The following is a 25,883-nucleotide window of genomic DNA, read 5'->3' as shown; positions in this document are numbered from 1 at the left end:
TGAGACGATTAGCGTTTAGTTTGTGCGAGTAAACTTGGTAAGACGATCACTGTCTAGGCAAACTAAAAGTTTCCATAACAAACTAAAGATATCAAAAGATTTCTTTATTGGTTACATGGTTTTACCTAACCAATAATTTGTCTGTTGATTCATCAAAACTCCACTATGCTCACGTAATGTACACTTTTATATGTCAGGGATTAACTGTTGTCCATTTCGGTTAAACGTTACACAACTAATATATACCATGATATAAGCTCTGTAAAAAGTTTCTTTAGATCAAATAATGTCAAGATTTCGGTCAACAAGCTACACGACTAGACAACATTGCGCACAGTTGTAGAAAGTTATTGGGCTCACTTACGCCTATTATTTAGTTGTCTTATAAATGAATGAAAAGTACTTTTAGAATTTAAAGTTTTTACATATTAAACAGTAAATTGTAAATATACATCCAAATATTAAGGTAGAAATAATTCATCGCTTCATTATAGTCAGTTCTTAAGTCAGAATAAGTCAGTCTGGACAAGTTTGTGTTATAAAAATCTCTCAGCGTCATTCATAATATAATTTTTATGACATTTATAATGAGAGCTTGAATTATTCCATGATTCGCCCTACTTTTCTTTTCTTGATTAGTGTGCAAGTAAAGTTCAGCGAATTTTTTTGATTGACATATTGTTAGACCAGCCACCTGGACCCTTCAGCTTTTAACTTTTTAACATTAATTTCAACATTTTGAGGGCTGCAGATTTAAAATTATTTTCTTTAAATATGAACAGTTGAAAACCGAGATTAACGATATTTTTCAGCATTTGGTATCTAGATTAATGCAAATGTTAGTTGTTTTTATTCGCTAATAGTTTATTGGCTATATTTCTTAAGAATAGTTTAAGCGATTGTACCATTTTGGAGGAAAGTTCATGGTGAATGTTAGTAACCCAAGTTAATTATCATTTGCTCCAACTCCTTGATATGAATAATTAAGTTTTAAACACTTTGGTCGTTTACTTAGTTTAAATCAGCACACAGTGCTCAAAAACTATTAGAAAGTTAAGTTTAACGTTCTTCGTTACAGTTAAGTACTAAATATTGCACTTGTGTAGTAGCAACAAATCAATGTATTTTGCTCATATGATACAAGAAATTTATTTGTTAAATCATGTAGAAAAGATAATTAAACACTTAGGCCGTGAAATGTTGTTTCTAGAAAATGATGATCACTGGTAACCGGCGTATTACGAAACATTGAATAGATGCATTGTATTTTATTCCCTTAAAGCTTGTTCTCTTATACTTTTCCCTGTTGTTTGACAAATAAAAGGGAAACGTAGTGCATATGCCTAATTATCTTAGTTTGTTCAGGCTGGAGGCCAAAAAAGTGCTTTAATTAATTAAGCTGAATAAATCTACTATGCTTCCGAATTTATGATTTAGTAAAGTGGTTCTTATTAACAATTTTTATCTTGAATGAGGAGAATAACACACAAATACTGAATCATTGATTTTCAAATAAGCTCTGTGCTAGCTAAGATATTAGTATTGCGAGATATGATGCAAAGGAACGATCACACAGTTTGTTAATTATCTCCTGCATGATGAACAAAATGAATTATATATATATTCTCAACAATTCATACCTACCTTTGAAAATGATTGTTAAAAAATCTATTTTTACTTCTATAACATAAATAAGACAGTTAGATTTGTGAAATTATATTCAAAATTCATAAAGTTGTGTATAATATCTGTCATATTTGTTTTTGTGGTTTTATGAATTTTCCTCCTTTTTCGTATGTGTTTATATCTGTTATAGGTATGGCATAGAAGATGTTTCCGTTGTCAGCACTGTGGGATGGCCTTGAGCATATGTAACTACCATGGTGGGTATGATAAGAAGCCATATTGTGCAGCGTAAGCTTATTTAAATCTTACGATTTTTGATAATTTTAACAGAATCATTTTATTTACTGCTGATTTCACACTGTAGCTTGTACACGTTTAGAATAAGTTTCCTACATTCAACCTGAGAATGGCATTTCATTGAACAGCATCAGCTGATGTGTGAATAAAAATTTTAACAAAAATGATCATTCGTTTCTTATCGACTGGAGGCTACACATTCATTATCTATCATTGAGTCAAAAACGGCATCCTCAAACTCCAGTAATGCACATAATTTCGTTAGAATTTTCTGATTCATACTACCAACCTAGATCAACAAGATATATAGCACGAAAGTCATCCAATGTAATCGGTAGTGATTAGAAACAAATGCGAATTATAAAAATGACTTTATCTTTATAACTTTAGTATTTACACGCCTAAAATGTTCAACAAGTATTTTGGTAAATTTGGTCCTAATGTACCACACAAATTATTGAGAATGGAGGATTGTGAGAGATCCTGGACAATTTTGCGCCCAGATAATATCCACCTTAAATACTGAAACTAAGTCGAACATATACATTGAGGTTACTTATAAGTGGTTAAAGTTTAAATGAGTCTACTAGGATAGTTTTCTTCACAAACTGTAATTACCTGAAATAATATCAAAAAACCGTGGAAAAATGAATAACCGACTTCTTACAGTCCAGTAAATTCTAACAAACTCACCAATAATCCTATACAAAGTCAAAACTCAGGATTTCCAGATCCTTTTTAGTCACACTACAGTTAGTTCGAATCCGATCCTTCATATTATGAAATGCTGATACAGGCTGGTGTCAGAATTGTGAATTTTTGGTCTAAACATCGATGACTTAAATGCTACATAGTTGTGTTTTCAGTCCAATCTAAGGTGAACCAGTAAGTGAGCACCACTCTTAACATCCACACTAGGTCAAAAGAAGCCATCTAGTGGATGAATAGTAGATCCTACTTTGTGACAATAACTATGTCCAAATGAAAATAGTATCCACAAATTATGCGTTCATTTAAGTTAAAAAGTTTTACTTATTTTCCTGGAAATTTACTTTTCTAATATGTTGCTTACAATTTACTCTTCATCTCTATGTAGACACACTCCAAAGCCGACCTCATTTACATTCATTCCGGATACACCAGAACTGTTGAGAGTAGCTAATAATACAAGAATGTTTAGCAGTGTAAGTGTTTTTCTGTATTTCCAGCTGTTTTCCGTAGATCACTTTAATGACCATTACCTAATCCATGACATTTTTATTGATGAAGTTAAACGTAATTTTAACCATGAACTAAGGGTTAAACTAGAAGTCATCTCGTTTTTATAAAAAGTGATCCAATATTTTGAACCAACATCTGAAATATACTAGTAAATAATAAGGTATTAAATAGGTATCTATTCTTGATTCATTTGAAATTTTATTCATAGTTTTTTACTATCCCCATACAAAGATACTAGAAATCTATCCTCATCTAAATGGATGGTTTGATCAAATAAATAATATTAGTGTTTTTGATAATGAGCATCTGAATATGATGAAAAAAGATAAATCAAAATGACAAGATATCACCATACTTCATGCACAAAAGTATTGAAAAATAGGTTTATGTACTTCAAACTTATACACAGAAAAGGTTGTCGACAGAAAAAGAAACATGTACACTCAATTACGATCAAAAAGTCTTTGGATGACAGATACTTAGCTGGTGACCTGAGTAAATTAACACATATTACAACCAACTAATTCAAGCCAGACTGACTAACATAAATTGCTTTAACTAAGTGAAAATAATTGTCGAGATAAACAAAAGTTTGTAATAAATGAAAGTATATATGTAAATGAAATTGATGTACACTTACTTAGTAAATGACGTTTTATTTTAAAGTTTTGTAATTTAAGGACCTAGTGGTGAAGTCTCCTGACCTATGAAATTTTATTCCCACTAACGTAAACATTTATGGATTATTTCTCATCCAAATAACGAATATGACAGACGCATAGATGATTTAAACTCTTTTCTACTAAACGTATTGTAGAATAAGATACAACAGAGGGAATAACACCAATCATTAGGTTGAACATTCATTCCTAAATAAATCAACTTTATTCCATTACAGAGAGTTTGCACAAAAAATAATTCAACTCATTTGTATTGGTTGTTCAAATCTTCCTATTGATATTTAAGACTGCAATTGATCCTGAACGGATCGCCTCGATATTGTTATGAATTCATAAGCATTAAATGGAGGACGGTTGGTGGAAAGCAGTGAAATCCAGGACGCGCTTTTAGTCCTATTCGGGACTTGTCAACAGGATGTAGCTTCATTTTGGAGTTGTTCACTCCGGGGCTAAAATTCAGTATCGTCTGAAGCATTTAAAAAGAACGATACTATGTTCGAGTCTCGGAGTGACCATCAACTCCGAAATAGAGGCACATCCCTCTGACGAGTTCCAAACAGAATGAAATGCGTCCTGGATTTCACTGTTAGCCACGTTCCACTTGTACTCATAATAATTTAACTCTTTTGATAGATATAAAGTAAATAATTTCAACTTAGGATTTTGCCCTATTATAGACGCCTAACGAATAAAGTTTCTGTGGAATGGTTTAACAAAATATCTTTAATATATACAATATATAACTACGTTTATAACTATATTTAATCAATAAAAATTAACTTCTATTACTTCACTAAAATTATAGAAATGTTACTTAATTGTTTGTTGATTTTATTATTGTTCTAACATTATGATCGGTTATTGTATAGAGTTTATAACAATGACTTATCAAACAGTTGCATTAATTAGAAATCCAGTCCCGACTGAATCGTAGTTGCTTACAATTTTCAAAGTAAACAATAATGGCAATAATGAAATATATGAAAGTGACAAAATGATTGTGAAGATTTAGAGCATTACTTCCAGTTATGTCAGTCAAGGTCTAAAAATAACCGGGTCTTCACGACCTCCTGAATCTCTGCCAAAGAGCTGACAGTCCTTTACGAAGGTACAATCTTTGCGTGAAATTTAACGATACCACGCCGAAATATATCAAACTGGTTTCAAATCTCAAACCTTCCAGTTGACAATCAAGAGTTGGTGAATAAAGATACTCTTTACATTTGATCTACACTGTGCACCAACCGATTCTCAGTAATAACATTTAAGACTATGGAGCTGGGTGAAGCAGCTCTGAATCTCATGAGAAGCACCGGTTTTCTGAAGATTATAGGCAACCCTTGCAGACAGATGCTTACTAACAAGAAAACTGAGTTCATAGTTTTCTGAAGGCTGTCTCTAGTCACCTAAGGTCGACCTTTTTTGGCGTCTCCTAGTAGATCTAAATCTGTGTATACTGACAGTTCAACAACAATCTGAACATGATAAATCTTTATACTAATCGGGGTTTTTCATGATGTCCCACCTTGTTACACAATAGGATCTTCCTTCATTTAACTAAGTCATATGCTATCTACCTCAGAATGTACACTTTTTATTGAACTGAAATTTATCAAACCCGAAATCCAAGAATTTTTATTGAGACTGAGCTCATTAAAATTTGAAAATGAACTAAATAATCTTCAGCAAATTATTTTGCAAGTTGATTACTTATTTTGTATTCTAACAGAAAATAATACAACCCATAGAAAGAAACACTTTCAATTTATAAAGAATTTATGCACACACATATCTTATATTTGTTATTGGTCATTGAAATTCTCTGACCGTCGTCTAAAATATCTTAACATAGGTATTATTTTATCTTGATTTAAACACTATTCACCTGGTTAATTGTTTGAAAGCACAAGACTGTCGGCATGGAAGTGTACTGGTTAACTGATTTATTTTGTTAGTACAGATTTTTTTATTTTTGAGTTATTTCTAGCTGGTCATTTAAATATATTTCCTACACCAATTATCCCTGAGTGAAATATTTATTTGAAAGTACGGAAAATGTACTAATGAATTCTAAGTTATAAAAGCTATTCAATTGAGTAGTATAGGGAAATACAGAAAAGTATTATCCTAATAAGATAAAGTATTCTGTCCCGTTTTTTGCTAATGTATAGTAGAATCTGAAATTAAATTTAAAACTGTCTTCAAATGATTGTTTTGGTCAGTCTCTTTTATAATTATAATTATTTTGTTTTAAAAAATACTCTTCACCAAAAATCATCGGCACAATGTAACCCATGTTTAAGCAAACTGAACAAAACTCGGACAAGAGTCTATTTTTATAAAAAAAAACAATGAAATTAGATACTGAAATTAAAGTAGTCTCTCAGTCAGTTACCCAATGCTGTACACAATTCGGTCATGTATGTTTTGGAGCGATAAGAAGAGAATCATAAATTATGCGTTGTATTTGTAGATATATACCAGAAAGATTTACTAGGGCCCCCTTTTACTTTTACAAGCTTAACGGATATAAGAAGCTTATAATCTTACTACAGCCCTAAATAATATATAGGATGGTCTATTGATAAATAAATTGTCCTGGATAGAGTAATAGAACAAGATTTTAATTTTCAAACAAAACTCGTCATTCTGTCGGTTTGCCTTTATCTGTTATTTGAGGTTTTAGTCTATTGTAAGCAAGAGGGATAAGTAAACTAGATGTAATTACTGACTGAGTCACCTAATAAACAGTTACACCTAAATAGTATGGCATATTTATGACAATAAACTAAATATGTTCGAAACTACGAGAGAGTGTTGGTTTAATTTCAGACTGCTAAAGATATTCTGTGCTAATTAATCCTAGGAACTGCAACACCTAGATTGAACGATTCATTTTTAATGGCTACAAATGTACACAGTGAGTAATTGGACTACGTGTTAGTTTTGTCATCATCCCTTTTTCAATAGAATGCAATGATCCCTGTAGACTACGGAATCATATTAACCATTCTTAGAATCAATTCATTTGTTAAAGTAAATGAACACATATTCGTAGACTCTTCATGTCTACATGTTTAATAAAATTTACAACATTTTCTGACCTAAAAACATATATATATGTATTCATTCTAGATAAGATACAGTGCAGATGCTCAACGTATTAGAAGCAAAATTACATCATTTCCAGATGACTTGTGGACTCAACATACACTGAGACTATCGAAACAATACAGTGAGGTTAGCTGATACATGACAAAACAAAAGCATTTTCATTTTGACTGTTCTTTTACAAAACCCTATACATTTGCTGACAATATTTGTATAGCTTTTATTGTTATAGTATGTAGTCAAACTAAGACATTAGTCTAATGAAACAGCTGAAATTACATCTAAAACGTAGATATTACACAATTCGTGCTTGCATTTGTATATGAGTATAGAAAATTTCTCATGATTGTTTTTGTGTGTGCGCTTATGTTAATTAAAGGAAATATCCACTACTTCTAAGCATAACAGATCATACTGACCTATTAACTTCTTTGTTGATAATCCAATATATTCATCGTCTTATTTGTTGTGTTAAGAATTTCAGTTTTCTTTTCGGTGAAGTACTGGTTATAGGTGATTATTAGATTCTTAGTTTTTATTATAAATAGAGTCTAATGTGTAAATTTGATTCTTCCCTATACATATAAATTCAACAGTTATTAATTAAAACTATTCTAAATGTAATAATTATTGATGAACAATTTACTACTTCTGGTTAATATCTTCTAGTTAATGACTGAATCAACCATCTGATTTATGGAATACTTCATAAAAACACAAATGTTTCTCTGTATTTAAGAAAGTTTAGTTTAATGTTATTATTATTGCTATGTATTCACGTATAGGCAAAATGTGGTTCCGAACTAATTTGCAATAATTATAAAGAAATGACAAAATATCACATTTACAACTCTTTAATCTAGTTAGATTAGTTAGTATTATCATTATTACTACTGATAATTTGCACTTGTAAATATATTACTAATAAACTGATAGGATATATATATATATTTAACAAGAGAGTTCGAAGCGTGAATGTTCATGATAATGCAATGACAAAGATTGTAATATCGATCCATTTTGTAAATGATGACAAAATGAGGTTGTGCAATTAATGCAGGTCGTGCATCAATGAAAGATGTGTTTAAAATTAATATACTAGCGACGAGTTATAAGGTCAGTTAGGTAAACTAACCGAAGTAAATGTTTAGGTCTCATTCACTAAACATGATGTCTTTGAAATTTTATGTACCTATACACTGAGTGATGGCTGATTCGTTGAGAAAATATTTCGCTGAATTCCATCAGATTTATCAAATAAATACAAATTGTTTCGATTTTCATATCTGAATATGTAAGCGAAATTTTATGTCACAATGCATATTATTAGTGAGGCACATTTATGCAGTCATATTGAATATCTATGTGTGCAAGAGGTTTGATGTATAATATTACATCAGAATTTTCTCAGTATGTTTCTCTACTACTTTTACTATGCGGTAGATCGATTGTGATATTCGTCATTTCTTGAAAGTAATTTTGGCAATAACTGGCAGTGGTTAGAAAACTAAAGAAAACGGTTGTGATTAGTAGTCCTTGTGGTTCGAAATTTCTCAGCAGATAACACAACCACAGATAGAACTATTTGGTGTATCAGCTATTATGTTACCAAAATATCTACAATGATGAAGGATTACTTTTTATTAAACCCACTAATTAGTACTTTGTGATTTTATCGTTAACGTCAATTCATGATTAACATCACTTCTGAAATACATTAGAAAGGTATATAAGCTATCCCAAAAAATAATTGATGGTTATATGCTATAGTCAATTCATCAAACAAGTGTAGCTTTATTCGACTCAATATGATTCTGAACTTAATAATATGACACGGTGAACTCACAGTTCACAATACTGATTAATATCTTGACAGAACATACATTAATTGCTAACAGATGTTATAATTATTCAACTTAATTAAACTAATTCATCCAGGGTTATAACCTTAAGTTATTATTATAAAACTTATCAAGTTAAAATAAGTTAGTTTGCAACCTATTAGTGGTTAGTAGTATGGTTGTATTCGTAGACTTTCTGAAAAAACTTTAATTTATATACTATACAGTTTTATGATTAACAGACACTTGACACAAATGTCAGTAGAGCAAACATGAAACATCGATTGAATGTTTCCTTTCATATTGTGTATGACTTATTTATACTGATAAATAAAGCTAGACAGGTCAAATGGCATCTCAGATCAAAACGACAAATGTGATGCAAGTAAAAGGAAAGTTGTCACCATAATCCCAATTATTTACTCAACCAAGGTCATCACTGACATGCTCATCTAACCACCAGTATATACATATGAGTTTTCAGAATAGTGACTTAGTTTAAATACTTCCTGGATAATCGTCATGTTTAGCTGAATTTTTGAATTGGTCAACGTCAGGAAGTCATATTACTCATAAAATATAATTGCAAAAAAATCATTTAAAACGTAATAGTTGAATAAGCCTCTGCCTTAAATATGATTGATATTTCTTATGATTCCAGAGAAATGTTACATCTAAATCATCAAAATAGACATTCCAAATAATATTTAATTGAATTCTTTCCAAGATAGGATGAATAATTGTCGTAATTTGAAGCATATAAAGTAAATATGAAAAACATATTTATATTCATGGGAGAGTAGTGCTAAATTGGTTTTATACTATTATCTATTGATTTTCTTAGTTTTGTTAAATGATATCCATTAAATGTTAAATACTCTCCATTTTAAGGTTTAAAGTTTTAAATGTTTTTTCACTCATTTATTTTGAATTGCTCATTTTTTGTTTCTGGTATTTACTATTTTCAGTGGGTAAGTGCGTTTCACTATCTCTATGCATGATTTTATTTCATTCTGTTCCTATAATTTATATGATCATCCCTGTTTCTAGTTTCAATTTTAATTTGTCAATCTTTTGTTTTTATTTTTTTTTAAAAAGTGATTTTCTATTATTTTTTGAATGATATTTATCTAATTTGAGTACCTGATGAGTTTATTAATGTAGTAGATGATCTATTGATAAACAAAATTCTTTGAAGGGGTTTTATGGAGATTTAGTATTTTTATAGTTGAATTCATGAGTGAATTGAAGCTAGACCATCATGGAAAACTTGGAAGCGCTGGATGGCCGTTTCGTCCTATTATGGGACTCCTCAGCAGTACCCATCTACAATCCCGCTTGCGGGATTCGAACCCATGACCTGCGGGTCTCGCGCGCGAGGGCTTTACCTTTAGACCACTGACCCGGTATCCACCTGTGTTATTGTCTAACTTAAACCCATCCACGAATCTGGTTATTGTTTGATTTTTTTCACTATAAATGATTCTAGTCAGTTGTTTTAACCAAAAGTATCCTTTACATCGAATTAGGTTATTTACTAACAAGTATTTATAATTACAGATGAGATGTTATGAATTTTACTATTTTTTCTATCAAAACTATATGGTAAGGTAGATTTCGTTGCGAAATAATATATTTCAGATTTACAAAAAAGAAAATGAATGATGTCTTGAAAATTTTAAACATTGTTTCCTTTTGAACATTGAGAACATAGTCTGAGGTGTATGTTATGACTGCAAACAACTGTGATATGAATGTAAACTCATATTTAGCTACACAATTTGATATATTAATATATGAATGTAAATAATGAGTAAATGTAATTCAAAGTATCCTTCAGCCAAACTTGCACTGTATACTCGATTACTTTTGACAAAGTGTTCAACATGTGAACAAAAGAAAAAGTAAGAAAACTTAATTTCAAGCCTTTATTCATTGAACTTTGTAATTTGTCCTTGAGAATTAGGCATTCAGAATGCTAGTTTCAAAGGTTCTGTTTCAACTGTAAACACCGTTTAAAAGTTTGTGACGTGAATCATCAAAAAGACTGCTTTAGAGGTAATTTGAGTCCGACTTTTGGAAAATAAAGCAATACTCAACAATATGAGACGGTAGTTACATTTGATTTTTTTGTGCTTCATTTAATTTTGCTAACCATACTCTTACCATACTGAATGGTTTTAATAAATTATAACGACAACTATTATTCCTAATGTGCTGAATAACAGCAAACTATTTGTTCACAGATTTTTATGGTATATAATAGTCTAGATGACAGTGTATATCTAAGATCGAATACTGTTTACAATTATAAACAAGATTGTCAATGAGCAGTGAATGTTGAGTAAACTATTTATTACCAACTTTGAGGCTCTAGATCTTGGTAATGAGGATGTCTAGCTCAGGAAGATAATCTCAGATATGTTTTGTTATTTGATATTAAATCTTAAATAGTGAAGCTTTTTAAAATTTGAGATTACATTTTTGTTTAAAATCAATCATACATATATAAATAAGTTATGGTTCTCATAATTATTCCATCTATGGCTCTAATTAGAAATTTATTTCAAGCGTAATATCTACAAATGAATAATTCAATCAAATGGTTTATTTCTATTTAGCATTCAATTACTTTACATATCTTTATTTAATCAACTATCTTCGACAACGAACAGTAGAATAGCATCTATATATGTATCTTTCCAAGTTTCAGGACTTTCATATACCCATTTATATTATGGATTCATGCTATTAATTTAAACTAAATATGTATATTTTTTAATTTTATTGAATTCCTAGTTTTATTTCAAATGAATTAAATGAGAATATCATTTCTTTTGTCCCCACTTTCTGTCGAATTTCAACCTCAAAGAAGCAATTCTAAAGTATATTTTTCAATATTACTATCTATTCAGTGTATAACATGTTATTTATTTATTTATCATGTGAAGTTCACATTCTTTTCTTTTATATAATTTTGTATAGTTATTGTTCAATTTAACTGATAGCTAAATTTTGAGCATTTTAAAAAAAAAATTGTTTCATCCAACTTAACGAAAATACTTCAAATGATGGTTTTAATAAGTGTCATGGACATGTGACTCTAAATAATAATTCTATTTATTCACGTGTCCGATATGATGAGATAGATAAATCTAACTGTCATAGTCATGTTAGAATATATGTATATATAATATAAACACTTAAAATTAATTTCGTTGAAGAGTTTAAGCAAACACGGAATCCTTATTCATCAAATATAAATTATTTTCAAATTAACTGACAATCAGCTGATATTGTAGTAAACGAGAATACAAGTGGGGACAACTAAATATATGTGACACAAAAATAGAGAATCTTTTAATAAGATCTGAGAACCACACATTAAATACTTCATTTGAAAAATATCAGTCAGTCGTCTTAGACTTCATTGTCTCTTCGTTTCCACACCAATCATTCTCTGTTCTCGTTCTCTTTTCTTCGATCTTTTTAACCTTCTGTTGCCAGGCATTTCACTTTAAATTGATGATGATTCATTCTACTTACATCTATCGACATCAGTAGCACACATCACAATATCAATTAACCTAACATATTTGTCTTAGTTTAGAAAATCGAGTAAAATAATGTTAATTATAAGATCTTACATTTAAATTTACTTGATATCAGCAAGTGCTTTAAGTTTTAACCTTTGATATTTTAATTACTGTAAATATATATTCTGAACATCATTAGTGGTTAATCATTATGATAAAAGCATGCTGAAGTGTAATAAATGGTTCACTGTTTTTTTTCTTTTTAAATGACCCTTCTTTCATTTTAATTGAAATACTGTAAATCTACATTGATCAAGCTCAACATTTATTACTTATCATGAAAAACATGTTTCAATCACTCAGTAATTGTTATTGTTTAAACAAATTTTAATGATTATCAAAATCTAATAATTAATGTAAATCACGAAATCATATTTGTGAGAAATGTTATTTTTGGACATTTGTATACTTGATCCGATAATAGTTGTAGTTCTTGCTTTATACAAACTCAATATATTTGATGTAAATGTTCAGCTATAAGAGAAAATTGGGTTAACACGATGATTTATTTATATAGTAGGGATTCGAGTTCGATTGTGAACATTACCACTTGGGTGTATATATACCCATTTGATGACTCTCAAAAAGAAAGAGACAAACATCTTAGATTTTTTTTACTACTCACTTACTCGCTATATGTTTCAAAACATTTAAACGTCAAAGATCGTTTTGGTGTTTTAATGTACTGAGTAGTCAATCACTGGTTTTCAGTTTTAAATGAATAATCTTTTTTCTGTTCACTTTTAACAAAGTTCTTTGTAATGATTTTCATACTTGTATTGTACTGGTTCAATAATATTTTATCTACCTATGTTGATTGCTAAATTGCAAGAAGGCAAGTTTAACAACTGTAGCTATTTACTCTTCTCTTCAATGGATAACTATGTTTACACACTGATAATTCTTTATAATTTATAATGTTGTAAACTGAAAGGTATATTATTTTGTTTTCAATAAAATTCCTCATATGTCACTGATATGTATTTGTTATAACTAGTTGAATGGCGGTATAATGAATAGTTTTTGAATAGCAAACTTTCCAATTTTGTAATATTGATATCACTTTCTTTTCGTCTCATGAGCTGCTTTTTAGATACAGGTAAACGGTAGGTTTCTTGTCGAGTAAAGTCTTACTTTCGTAACTGGCACTACAATCCACTTGCGCAACGTCAGAAGCTAAAAAGAGCAGTTGAATACCGAACCTCCACTTGATGACATGAAAGATGGTTATTTTATTATTCCTCAACGAATAATCCACTATGATAAACAATCCAATAGAATAATGATAGATACTGTAAAATATATATCATGTAATATATTATGTAAATGATCATAAGATATAAATTTGTATATAGCTAGCGGTAGTATAAAATGTTACTCTGTGTGGTCATCTGTCAGCAAAAATTCTTTGTTGAATTCACTGTGTTTGTTTGAGTGTATATCTATGTTCACGTGATTCTATCTTATATCATGGATATTTTGCTTGCTGTTATATATATACAAATTTTGATACTAACACCTTTCCTAACAGAGTATTTTGTCATTTAAAAGGCTTATGTACTACTACCATTACTAGTAATAATAATCGTACGAATATTAGTCTTAAAGACTATCAATAATGCTGTGAGCTGTCTTTCTTGGTATTCATGAAATTTTCCAACAAATTTCATTATGACCAGAAGAAAGAAAAAAAGACACACTTTTTTCAGATACGAATTCCAATATGACCATGTGGTTGAAATTTTTATTCAGTGTGTAATTCAAATAATGATACTAAACTGTGAATAGATTCCTCTATACAATCGAAAAACTCTTTTATGTGATAATTCACACAGATATACAATAAAACTATTTTCACTGAATGATAAAGTGTAAAAAGAAAGTTTTTATTTTTATTTTTTTTTGAAAAAAAACACAAAGCGTAGAATCATCAAAGCTTCTACACTGCACACTAATAAAAAAGTTTCAAACTATAACAAAATAGTTACTTATGTATCGTCGGTATTTCACTTTTGTAGTTATTTAAACAATTTCGCGAAAGCTACAAATTGCACATTCACTTAAATCAATTAAGATTATAACAGTTATATTGCTACTTTCAATCAATTTTGAGTTGCTGTTTTAATTTGTTTATATTCATTTGTAAAATATTAAACAACTTTAGAAGATAGTAAATTGACGATTAAATAACCATTGTATCAAACAAGAGATAAAGTACTTTCAAAGATTATCATGGTTAAATATTAGTATAAACCTAGATATTTTCTGATGGCTAATTTAACTGTTGTTATTTTCAGTAAAGTTGATCTTCATCAGGTAATGTAATAAAATGTCTCGTCACATAGTATGAATAATTAACACTTAGACTGATCTATCACTGAGTAGTGACTAAAATCTTATTTGTCTAGTCGTTTAGTACTGCTCAAATTTCAGCGATCAAGTTTTGACGTAGTCACTTATTTGAGTGACTCAACATTTATGCTGTGTTGTGAATTTAGGTAGAATGAAGCGATTGAAAAAAAACGCGGTCTGGTGCTTCCAGTGAGATTTGAACTCATACCATTCAGCTTTACTGTTTGCGACGTTAAACAAAACTATTCGGATAGCGTCTGATAGTCCTACAGGAGATCTGTCTCTCAAACATACCTCGTTAAAGTATGCAAGCTATCACGAAACTTGGATCCAGTGTTTCCTGCTGACTACCTGCAACCACCTAACACTAATCAGCTTTTTACATATGAGATTAAATTAAAGGAATCTAGGTTTACGTCAATTAACCGTAAGAATGTGATTCTATTCCCATGCTAACATTTATAACAATCTCACTATCGACATGGTTCCAGGTTACAATTTTAGAAAATTCATCTAGAAAGAAATCATCAATCAATAAATGATTATTACATATTATGTTCTTTTGAGAGATCTATGTGTTGCGAAGAGGATATTTATCATGAAATAACATCGCCTCGTAAATTACTGAATCTTTTATTTTTTTTATTTAGGCTATTACTTGTCATTGTTCGTTTTAGCTGGAAACCAACTATTTGATGAATACAACTTACTCTATCACATATCTGCTTTCTTTTTAATGCTTTGCACAAAATAGTCTTAAACAACACAATATTAAATGTAGAAGTCTATATTTATCATTTTCAGATCACCATTTTTGTTGATTTATATTCGTGCTAAAATTATAACTGAAATAAAATTGTATCCCTTATGTTTAACCACTGACTCTATGAATTCATTTATTTTGAATATATACATGTTTTTTTATTTTGCTATTTGAAATTTCATTTAAATAAGGCAAACAGTGTTCGTTCGGGACGAAGCTCTGGATTTGATGAACGCTCTTCACCACAATCATATAGACGTGGTGGTATGTTGTTTTTATTTATAGACATTTACACTCCTGTAAATAAGTAATGATTCAAACGGCCGACACAAATAACTGTTATTAAATGATTAATTAAACTATAGGAAATAATACAACTCATTGAACTAAGAATTACTCTAGTTACTACGATATTTAGCGTAATCATTGTGCTATTTAGAAGGAGGTTAACTTATATCTGGAAGTCATTCAGTGATCTATGGAAACAATCGGTGGTAATAAATATCATGCCACACAGTCTTAAAACATGGCTAATTTTTTCATTTAATTATGCAAGTTTAACCAATAATTACACGCTTATACCAAATATGCATCAGTTTGATTTATAATTTTTTTTTGGATATTCACTAGAAATCCTTTATTTTTATGTTGTCTTGAAGATATCCAAAGTGATCTCGACTAAACGTCTCTATTATTACGAAAGCCTTTGAGACCCACACAATAAACGTACAGCCACACCCGTAAACTGAGACCATAAACATGTTTATTTCTCTATTTTTATTCCATCGTCCATTATCAGATTCATTTCTTGAAATAATTAATCATGGGTTAATTAATTTGAAGAGTTTTGAAACATTCTCACTGATTTAAAGTATAAGCATGGTTACATGCTCACAAATAAATTTTTTCTATCACCCCAGCCAAATAAAATATTTAAAAATCCTAATCCTTACATAAACACATCTTACATTCCAAGCAAAGCCCATAGGGCTAATTATCAATGTAAGTATGGTAAATTTGAGAAACAATAGATTCTCAAATATCAACTTAATATCATCCTTCTAATCTGACTCCATCTTGATAAAAATTCGTCAAATTCACACAAGATCTAATCTACAGTAGGTTTTCACTATTGTTAATTCCACTAGAAATAATATTCTATTTATTAGGACAGAAAAAACTACTTCTTTCGGAGCCATCCAAGTGATATTTTGATCTTATACTTTTGTTAGATGAATTCAGATTAGTAACACTCATGACACTATAATCAACGTTAGTTTATGCACGAAAGTTAATAATAAGAATTTGCATGACTGTTTCAAGCCTATAATGCTAATCAAAGTACCAGATTGATGAAACTTACAAACTGTAAGTTTATCATATTTCGACTGATCTACTGCAAAGAATATTTGCTTTAATATTGATGTGTTTTCCCAATAAGTAAATGTACTTTCTCTCAACCTGTTCATGTTTTACCATGAACATGTAATCCGATTCTTACTTCAATTTTATTGTACGTAGTCTTTTTAATAGTATTTAAACTGTGAATGGATGTTTTATTGCTAGTTATTCATCAGATAATAAAATTTATTATTTGTCAAAAGTTGTGATACAACTATCAAACTTGAATTCAGTGGTACTTAACAGTGTGACTTTTAATTTTTTGAGGGTTATTTTAATAACGATAGTAACTGCTGCAGAATCTGTAATAGATTAAGTAAATATACATAGCTATTTTATAAATTACACCCACGAAAACCACTTATTCAATATGAATTATGTTATTTCTTTAATTCCGTTAATTGTAGCTTCATACTACAATAGTTATACACCACCACCTACTCGATTTGGATTAAGCAATCACTGCACTTCACCGCATACTTTTTCAAATTCGTCAGGTACAATTTGATGAATACAAGTTGGCATTACTTTTGCATGTGATCTTTATCGTTATAAAGATTATTTTCATTATTGTTTATTATAATTTGAATGCTTTTATATATAATGACGGTTTATGGTAGCATGGACTTATGTTGTATTAAACATTAAATATTGAAAATAATATGCATGTTCAAGAGAGAGGTCCAAGAACAGAAACTCGTTTATTGTAATCATCATCTCATACAATGTTATTGAAGTTATTTCACATTATTACGATATACTAGTCAATGTTACAGTGACTATTACATGTGTAAACTGGTCAAAATATATTCTATCCAACTGCTTTTCAAGTTTATTAACTCCGTCTTAAGAAAACACGCTCTAATAGAATGTATCTTTTACAAATGATGAGACAGATAACAAACTTTTACTAATTCTCTGTTTATGTCTTGACATCAAAACTGTAATCAGAAAGATTAAATGTATACAACGGTGAACATCATTCTGACTTGACAGTCAGTAGGAATCGAAAAGCACAGGATTAGTTGGTGAATTAAAGAGTAATATCGTTTTTGTAGACAAAGCCGCACTGTTTTTACTCTTAATAATTTATTACTTAAATCAAAAAGCTTAATTTTGGTTTCTATTATTTTTACACTCTATTATTGTAGTATATATATACATGTATGTATAAAATGACATCTTTTCTAGGCATAAATTCTAGATCATTATCAAATAGTGGTGGATGTCACCTTAAAATCGATCCAATCAATCATCATCATCATTATGATCAAGGGCATACACCACCAACAAACCACAATGGACTAAGTCGCTCTGGTTCTTGTCATTCAGTTATTATTACTCCTACAGGTAAAGCATAGAAAATGGTGTATTAACATTGTTTACATATATATAGCGTGATGAATAATTACGTATTCTAATCTGTTTCACGCAAAATATTTATTTGTTTATTTATTTTACTTCGATGTAATAATTTTCAGCTGAGTGATTTTAAGAAATTCGGTGAATGAATGCCTTTTATGCGAGAAGACTTAACATGCGTTTGTGGTTGATGGTTTACTGTTGGTTTCAGAATAGTAGTCATTTAGTGAGATTTCATTTCAAATGTTGATGCAGCGTCACTAAAATGGAATGTTTGACTTGTAAAACCATTAATTTGTCGACGAATATCTACTAAAGTTGTGTTAAAATAATGTGTATAATTCTAGATCATTCAGCTGATTAACTTAGAACAACTATAGCTCCTCCGTAATTCAGCTTTCAAAGATCCCGTAGGTACTTTATTTGAATTGGACTGTTTGAGAAAAATGCATGTTTCGAGTGATATGTTTCCTAAGACTACTAAAATGTAAAATGTTAAAATTAAAAAAAAACGTTTGCAGTATTATTGTTTACTCTATCAAATAAATGTTCTGTTAAAAGCCAACAATAACCACGAATCACAGAAAAGTTGTTTTCGAATCAGCTACTTAATAAGAGTATACACACACAACTTCAAATAGAACAGAACATAAAACTTTTAAGTCTCTCTTGAAGAGTAAGATATTTTCAGACTGTTGATCAACACCTTTGAAGTCATTCATTTCACAATATGGGGTTGATCATCATTCACTCTTAAAAGTAATAGTGTCTCATTCCATAAATTGACTCTTTGTTGTCAGTTACATAGTATTTATCATGATATAATAATAACGAATTTATTTGAATAAAATAACTTCATCTCAATCAAATCAAATTTTAAACATCAAATTACCTTTATTTTAACTAAATCGTAATCCCAAATTATTCGAAACCGTGATCAGAAATATTTAATGTTAACAACTGTGAATCTTATAACTCACTGTTAACATAACGTAGTCTTCTCCCTAACAAAACAGCGGTTAATTCGTAGATCATCCAAAAACTGAAAAAAATATTACACTATTAGATTATGTAGACAGTAATATCTATCAACAGAATCTAACCAGTAGTCAGGACTAGATCAATACAATCATGTCTTCTCAGTTATTAATCTATATGAATGTCTAGGTATAATAAACGGTAAAACGTTATCCACATGAGTGATAGCGTCTCTTAATATGACACTAGGTGACATGGATTTGGATTATATTATCAACATTAGTTACGTGATTGTGACTACATCTAACTATTGATGGTGGTCGGAGCTATTTTATCAGGGTTTAATCTCAGACTGATCATTCATTATAACTTGATGGTTTTGACTACTTTTTACATGAAACGATAAGCTAAGGTCGTAAGGATGGAATATGATATGACCCATTTGCTCCGTTATTTAAGGAGTTGGATTGGGGCACCAGTCTGAACCGGGTCACGGATCGAATCCCGGGCGGAACATATATATATATATATATGTTTAAAAAACTCGTTTGCAATATGGAATTGTTTTTATTATGGAATGAATGTTGTCGAATATTCTAGTTTTATATAATCGACTATTCTTTGTTAAATAACCACTGAAAACCAAAAAGTGATTTACAGCCGTTTAGTCGTAGTATAGGGAGCATTAGCAGAGAACTTTGATGACTACATTAGCAACCTATCTAACAAAATAATTCGAAACTTATAGGTGTCAAGCAATAAGCTGTCAAATATGTAAAAACAATATGACTAGTAGGTCTGTTTAAGCTACCGCTACCAACTTGTACCAGATACCGGAGAAACTATCAATCCAATTAATCTCTTTTTTAGTGAAATAATAATTAAGTTGTAACCGTTAACATTCAATCGATGGGTTGCACATTTGAATTCCAATCCATTCATTTTGATTTAAGCAGCCAAGAATTATCAATGCTATCACTTACAAGAAGTGAAATATACAATCTGCATTAAATTCGTTCATTTTAGCCGAAGACAAGATCAAGTTTTTTATACTTTCTAATTATATAAGTAGCTTATAAACGTCTTCAGTACTCTTTATAGTTTTTGAAAAATGTTTATTAACCCCCTAATACTATTGATTGTTTTTCTGTAAACTATTTTTTGATGAAATTCAACGTAATCACTGTCACCATGGGGGGGGTAGTGCAAAAATAGTTTCTTTTAAAGAAACAATTTAGCAATTTTTCTCATATTACGCATTTTATGCACAAAAAAATAACAATCTATTCATGTTACAGAAATCTCACATTTCCAAAATACTTATGAGATGTATTTTGAGCCAACTATAAAGGTATTTAAACATGTTATAAATATGACAAGAAAAACATAATATATGGATTGACAAGTGTATTGTGTGATTGAAATATGATATTAATGGTATTAGTATCCTGTGTGTTTACTGGCTTGATTACGGAAGTGTCAATATTATACTAGACAAAGAAATCATCATGAAACTAATCTAAGGAATATTGATTTTGAAAATTTTACACCACTATGTAATCATACTGATAAAGATGGTATGTAGATAGACTATGATTCAAATCATGAAAACAGTTTTCATAAGCTAATCAAACAAGGTTGTTTAGTTTTACACTGATAACTAAACATTCAAACAAATGTTGGTCTCCAAGAAGCAACACTGACCACAGTTCTTGATAATTATTGACAGATGAATGTAAAACAGTCAGTAGTTCTGTTCTCAAAAATCTAATTAACTAACAGTCTACACTCACAAATACTATTTTCAAGGTTAGATCAATTTAACTCAAGAGGAACCTAGATCAAAAGCCCTGTTCACAGCAGAAACTTTGGCAATATATAATTCGAAACTTAATCTGAGCATTCAAAAACGACTCGTCTTTTCCTTCATTTTACACTAGTCCAAAAAATCACCTTTCTACTTTTACAATCCATTACCTTGTATCCATCATTTTTCAATTTTCAAAATGCTCTTCGATTAAATTATTTTCTTCCATACTTCTTACATATAATCGGTTTTCGCCTTACCGTTTCTCAATATCTCTTAGCATATTATGTGATTATTGTTTGGTACCTGGTGAATATAATGAGATCACTTTTCTAATGATGCGATACGTAAACATGTTAATTATAGACTGAGATATTTTAAATTACAGTAAATATAAATGGACATCTCACTTATATTCATCAATATTCATATTGAAACTATGAATATCATTTGTATCTTGTTTCTTGGTAATTGCGGTTGGACATTTTGGATAAGAAAATTAAGCTTTATTTTTGAAACCATAGATTATATATCCCGGTGTAGCTCATTAAACACAACTTTTATTTAATTAACTTTACATTGTACGATATTTGTGACAACATTATATTGATTGTCTGCCGACATTGAAATAGATGGAGTAGGGTTTGTGCTTGAGATTGAGCGCTGAGCGTTTCAATTATTAAATGACCCTCTTCACTTGCATTTATATAATAAATATACCCCGATAGAAGGTCATTTATCGTTATTCCTGCTAACCATTAAATCAAAGTTCAATCTTAGTTTATTTCTGGTATAATTTTATAAATTACGAATGATGATAAGATCTTTCTTTCTTCACAACTAATGCTTTCTTCAGGTTTTCCGCCTGGAACTAACAATAACACTGTTGGTGGCAATGTAGGTTCTACAGAAACTATTAATATACCTAGAGGTTCGACAGTTAACCTAAAGTAAGTCAATTGTTTCTTATATGACTCTTGCCCTGTTAATTGTCACATGACTTAATCGCCAATTAGAACACAAACTTTTATAGCCTTGCCACTGCACCAAACTAATGACGTGTTGACCAGTTCGAGCAGCTGAGAGTAAACTCTGAGTCCTTTTTGGTTTTTCTAGCCTAACTGAGCTCGCTTAGCCCAGAACATCAATATCAGCTTCCACTGTATGGATCGTGTATTAGGGAAATACGTAGTCTATATACAAACAAATCAGACTGCGTCATACCATAAAATAGAAAATAACAACTACACAAGATTAAGCCGAAAGTGGCTACGGGTGTGAGAGACTGTAACTATTAAATCAGCAGTAAGTTAAGAATAGCAAATCATATAATAGTCAGTAGGTCAAATGAAAGTCTATAATAAAATAAAAATGAATGTACATATAATATAGTCACTTGATAGTTATTCAATAAAAGTATGTGTAATAATAGTCCATGAATAATTCCTAGCAGTTAGCACTCATTTATTCTTTGTCAGAATACAACAGTTTCTTTGTTTTTTACATATTTAGTCGACTTATGTCTTATAAGCTGAATGGTTTGGTAATGAAGCTTTGGTTGTCTTTGTGGACGTTTAGTTCATATAGAAGTGAGCTGTATAGTTGGTCCGAATATGTTAGAGCAGTATGTTGCGATGACATTATTAGTGATTTCATCGAGGTTTTGTCAGCTCCACTTGTCTTTACATTCCTGTTGAGCAGTTTATTTTTTTGAACTCTGAACATATGATTGGTTAACCTTCGTCATATAGGTAGTTTTAGCAAACAGCTTTTTAAAACTTCAGTGATAATTAGTAAAATAGCATACTCCTGATTAGTATACTCTGCTTAATATATCAAGCTTGTCCTAAATATTTAACCTATCTCGATAACTCCTTATTATTCGCCCTAAAGCAATTAAAAAATTTCCATTGTAAAAAGACCGTACAATAAGATCAATTCATTCTACCAAAGGGTTTTATTGTAATGATTCGAACACATACGCGATGTTGGTATTTACTTGTCTGTACAGGAGACCATTTGAAACCTGATTAGCTGAATGATTTCGTGTCTGAAAGTTACACTGTATGACATGTTTGAATACCTTCATTTGAATCAGTTACTTAGTGGTCACATTTATTCCTTAATAACCAGTGCCGATTGCCATGAACCAAGATCTAAGGTTTTCTCTCAATCGCCTTTAACCATCATTGACTTCATACCATCATGATAACTTACACAACAATTGTTACCTAGGATATTTAAGTTTATTTATCTATGTAGAAAATTTTTATTGCATCATATTCTGTTTCAAAATGATCAAGAATAGTTAGGTATTGTTAAAAATGTAATTATTTTTTTTTATTTTTTCATGATAGCTTTCATGGTCATACACACCAAAATTCAGGGTTTGGTGGGGTATGTTCAAATTTTTTTTAGTTATTCATGTTCTAATTATGACTTTCATGATTATTTTGATTTTAGTTAAATAATTCCATAATAAATGTGATACTATCAGCTTACAACTCAAATACATACTCATTAAAAAGCTAACAGTATCCTGCTGTTTTCAAAAATTCATTATTGATCAAAATAAACTGTAGGAGATCTTTTTTTGAGTAATCTGTACTTATGGTTAAAATCATTGTGTATAGACATCTAAATCACATATCAAATTGCATATTTTTTTATAAATAAGTGAGGACGTATATGGTTGGCAATGTTTAGACAAGTACACATCAATTGTACAGTTGAAATAAATGTCACTCTATAATAGTTAAGGAGATTCTTTTCAACAAGTTAACTGATGATAATAATCATTCACTTTTGAATTATATATTTATTTTAATAGTTAAGAACATGATTTATATCGTTACTTTGAGTGAATACCACAATTGAACATTTCGAATAATTCTTCGCATATTATTCTTCGTGTATGAGATCTTTTGTGTTCTCTTTATCCAGCTCAAAGAACAGAACATTTCTCAAATACCCATGTTAAGCTATAAATATTTCGTATGATATTAAAAGTTCAGACTTTGTTCTTGAGTACTAACTTACTAAACATCTCATTGTACTAATATCATTTTCATAACGGTTTGTATCCTAACATTAGTTAGCTGATGTTAAAATTGAAATTCAGTTATGCCCATATTTACGTTACCATAACCAAGCTTGAAAGTCATGGTTTTTGCGGTCACAATAAGTTTTTATTATCAATATCCTAGAACGAGACTGGAAATCTTCACATGGCTGAGGATAACCATTCTGTTTTAGTGTTCAATAAAAGTATGATATCTAGTATGTTCAAGCATTTTGACGTTCATTTAGTGTGTTAGTAATGCAATTAAGAGTGTAATTTCCGTTGAAGACTTCGTTTCAGTCATTAGAAGCTACCTAAGAATATCTCTTGTGAAGATGCTGCTGTAGCACATCCCAAGTTGCCGGATGAAAAAATAAATAAAGTAAAAATTAGAGCTCAAAGTGAAATTCTCAATGAAAATAATTCTTCTTTATACAGTATTCACTAACTAAACGAAGGAAAAGTGCTAGATAATGCACACATCTTGAACATTTTGAAGATGATGAGCTACAAATTAACGAATATGTATCCTATCTTGCACTTTCTAAAATTACAAATTCATGTTCAGGTTTATATCTATTTATGATGCATATATTTTCAAATCATTGTCATGAATTTTATTATAGAATCAAACAATGAAAGAATGAGCAATATAATTAAAGTATATTATTGTTATTTTATAGACTTTTGTTGCACAGTATGGTTACGAAGCTAAAGAAGACGATGAAGTGACTTTTAAATCTGGTGATATTATTGTGAATGGTGAACCTATCACCGAAGGTTGGATGTATGGTACTGTTCAAAGAACTGGAAAATTTGGAATGCTTCCATCGAATTATGTTAAACCATACCGTTAAACAATTTCAATGATTACAGTTACTATTTATGACTATGAATAAGTTTTTTCTCTTTTATTTTATTTGTATCTTTAATTCAGGTAGCTTTTCTTCTTTTTTTATTATAATCTTATAAACCTATATAACTATTATAATAACATATCAATAGAGTTGATTTTGAACAGACAATGACTTCTGACAAAATTCATTAGGAAATAACGTTTTCTTTTTATTCAGAGACTTTTCAATAATATTTCATAAAGTCTTTTCAAATGATTCGAATAAATTATAAAACCCTATAGTTTTCATTGTATTGCTATGACAACATTATCAAAAGGTTTATAACATAGAAATATTATAGTTTTCTGAATTCCTATCATATAATCATCTTTTATTCAGTCTATGTAAGGAAACAATTACAATATAGATAAGTAATTGAATGACATTCATCAATCATTCGTTTACATATCCTTATTAAACATTAAAATTATATTCGATTTTATATTTCGTCACTTTCATATTATTTAGCTTTTTATTAGCTACTTATATATACACTTCTTTTTTTCGATATATCCTCATGTCTGTATGTGTACCTGGGTACCTAAGACAACTATAATAATGAACATAATAGTTATAATGTCAAACATAGTTTTAATTCAATTAATACCTGTTTACACTTTTTTTTTATCACTCTTTTAATGACACATTCCCAGATTGTTTCTAAGCCTTTCTTTGCTTTTTGAGAAAATAAAAAATGTTTGAATATATTGATTTTATGTTGTATATCATTTGTGTTTCTTTTTTTTTCTTTTTTGTTTTTGTTTCTGTTTGTTTGTTTGTTATAATTCATAATAATAATTTTTACTAAATTGACATATATTCATTTATATGCTTATGATTTATCTTTTTTTTTTTATTCATTAACTGTCATTTTAATATAAAAGCTCCTGT

The 25,883-nt window shown here is 29.7% G+C and overlaps 1 protein-coding gene across 1 annotated transcript; it reads left to right on the top strand.

Annotated features, from left to right (window-relative positions):
• Nucleotides 1-1,855: 1,855 nt before the first annotated feature.
• Nucleotides 1,856-25,185, top strand: Smp_151490 (putative nebulin; the record flags this gene model as incomplete). Its single annotated transcript, XM_018797284.1, has 8 exons — nt 1,856-1,914; nt 3,020-3,107; nt 15,679-15,751; nt 17,296-17,385; nt 18,080-18,238; nt 21,892-21,985; nt 23,393-23,432; nt 24,780-25,185. 8 exons carry the CDS (start codon nt 1,856-1,858, stop codon nt 24,951-24,953), a joined length of 777 nt encoding a protein of 258 aa, XP_018652341.1. The 3' UTR covers nt 24,954-25,185.
• Nucleotides 25,186-25,883: the final 698 nt, after the last annotated feature.

Source organism: Schistosoma mansoni, chromosome 4, assembly GCF_000237925.1.
Source record: "Schistosoma mansoni strain Puerto Rico chromosome 4, complete genome".
Lineage (NCBI taxonomy): Eukaryota > Metazoa > Platyhelminthes > Trematoda > Strigeidida > Schistosomatidae > Schistosoma > Schistosoma mansoni.
The sequence above is the reverse complement of the archived record's forward strand: the minus strand, read 5'-3'. Positions and strand labels throughout refer to the sequence as shown.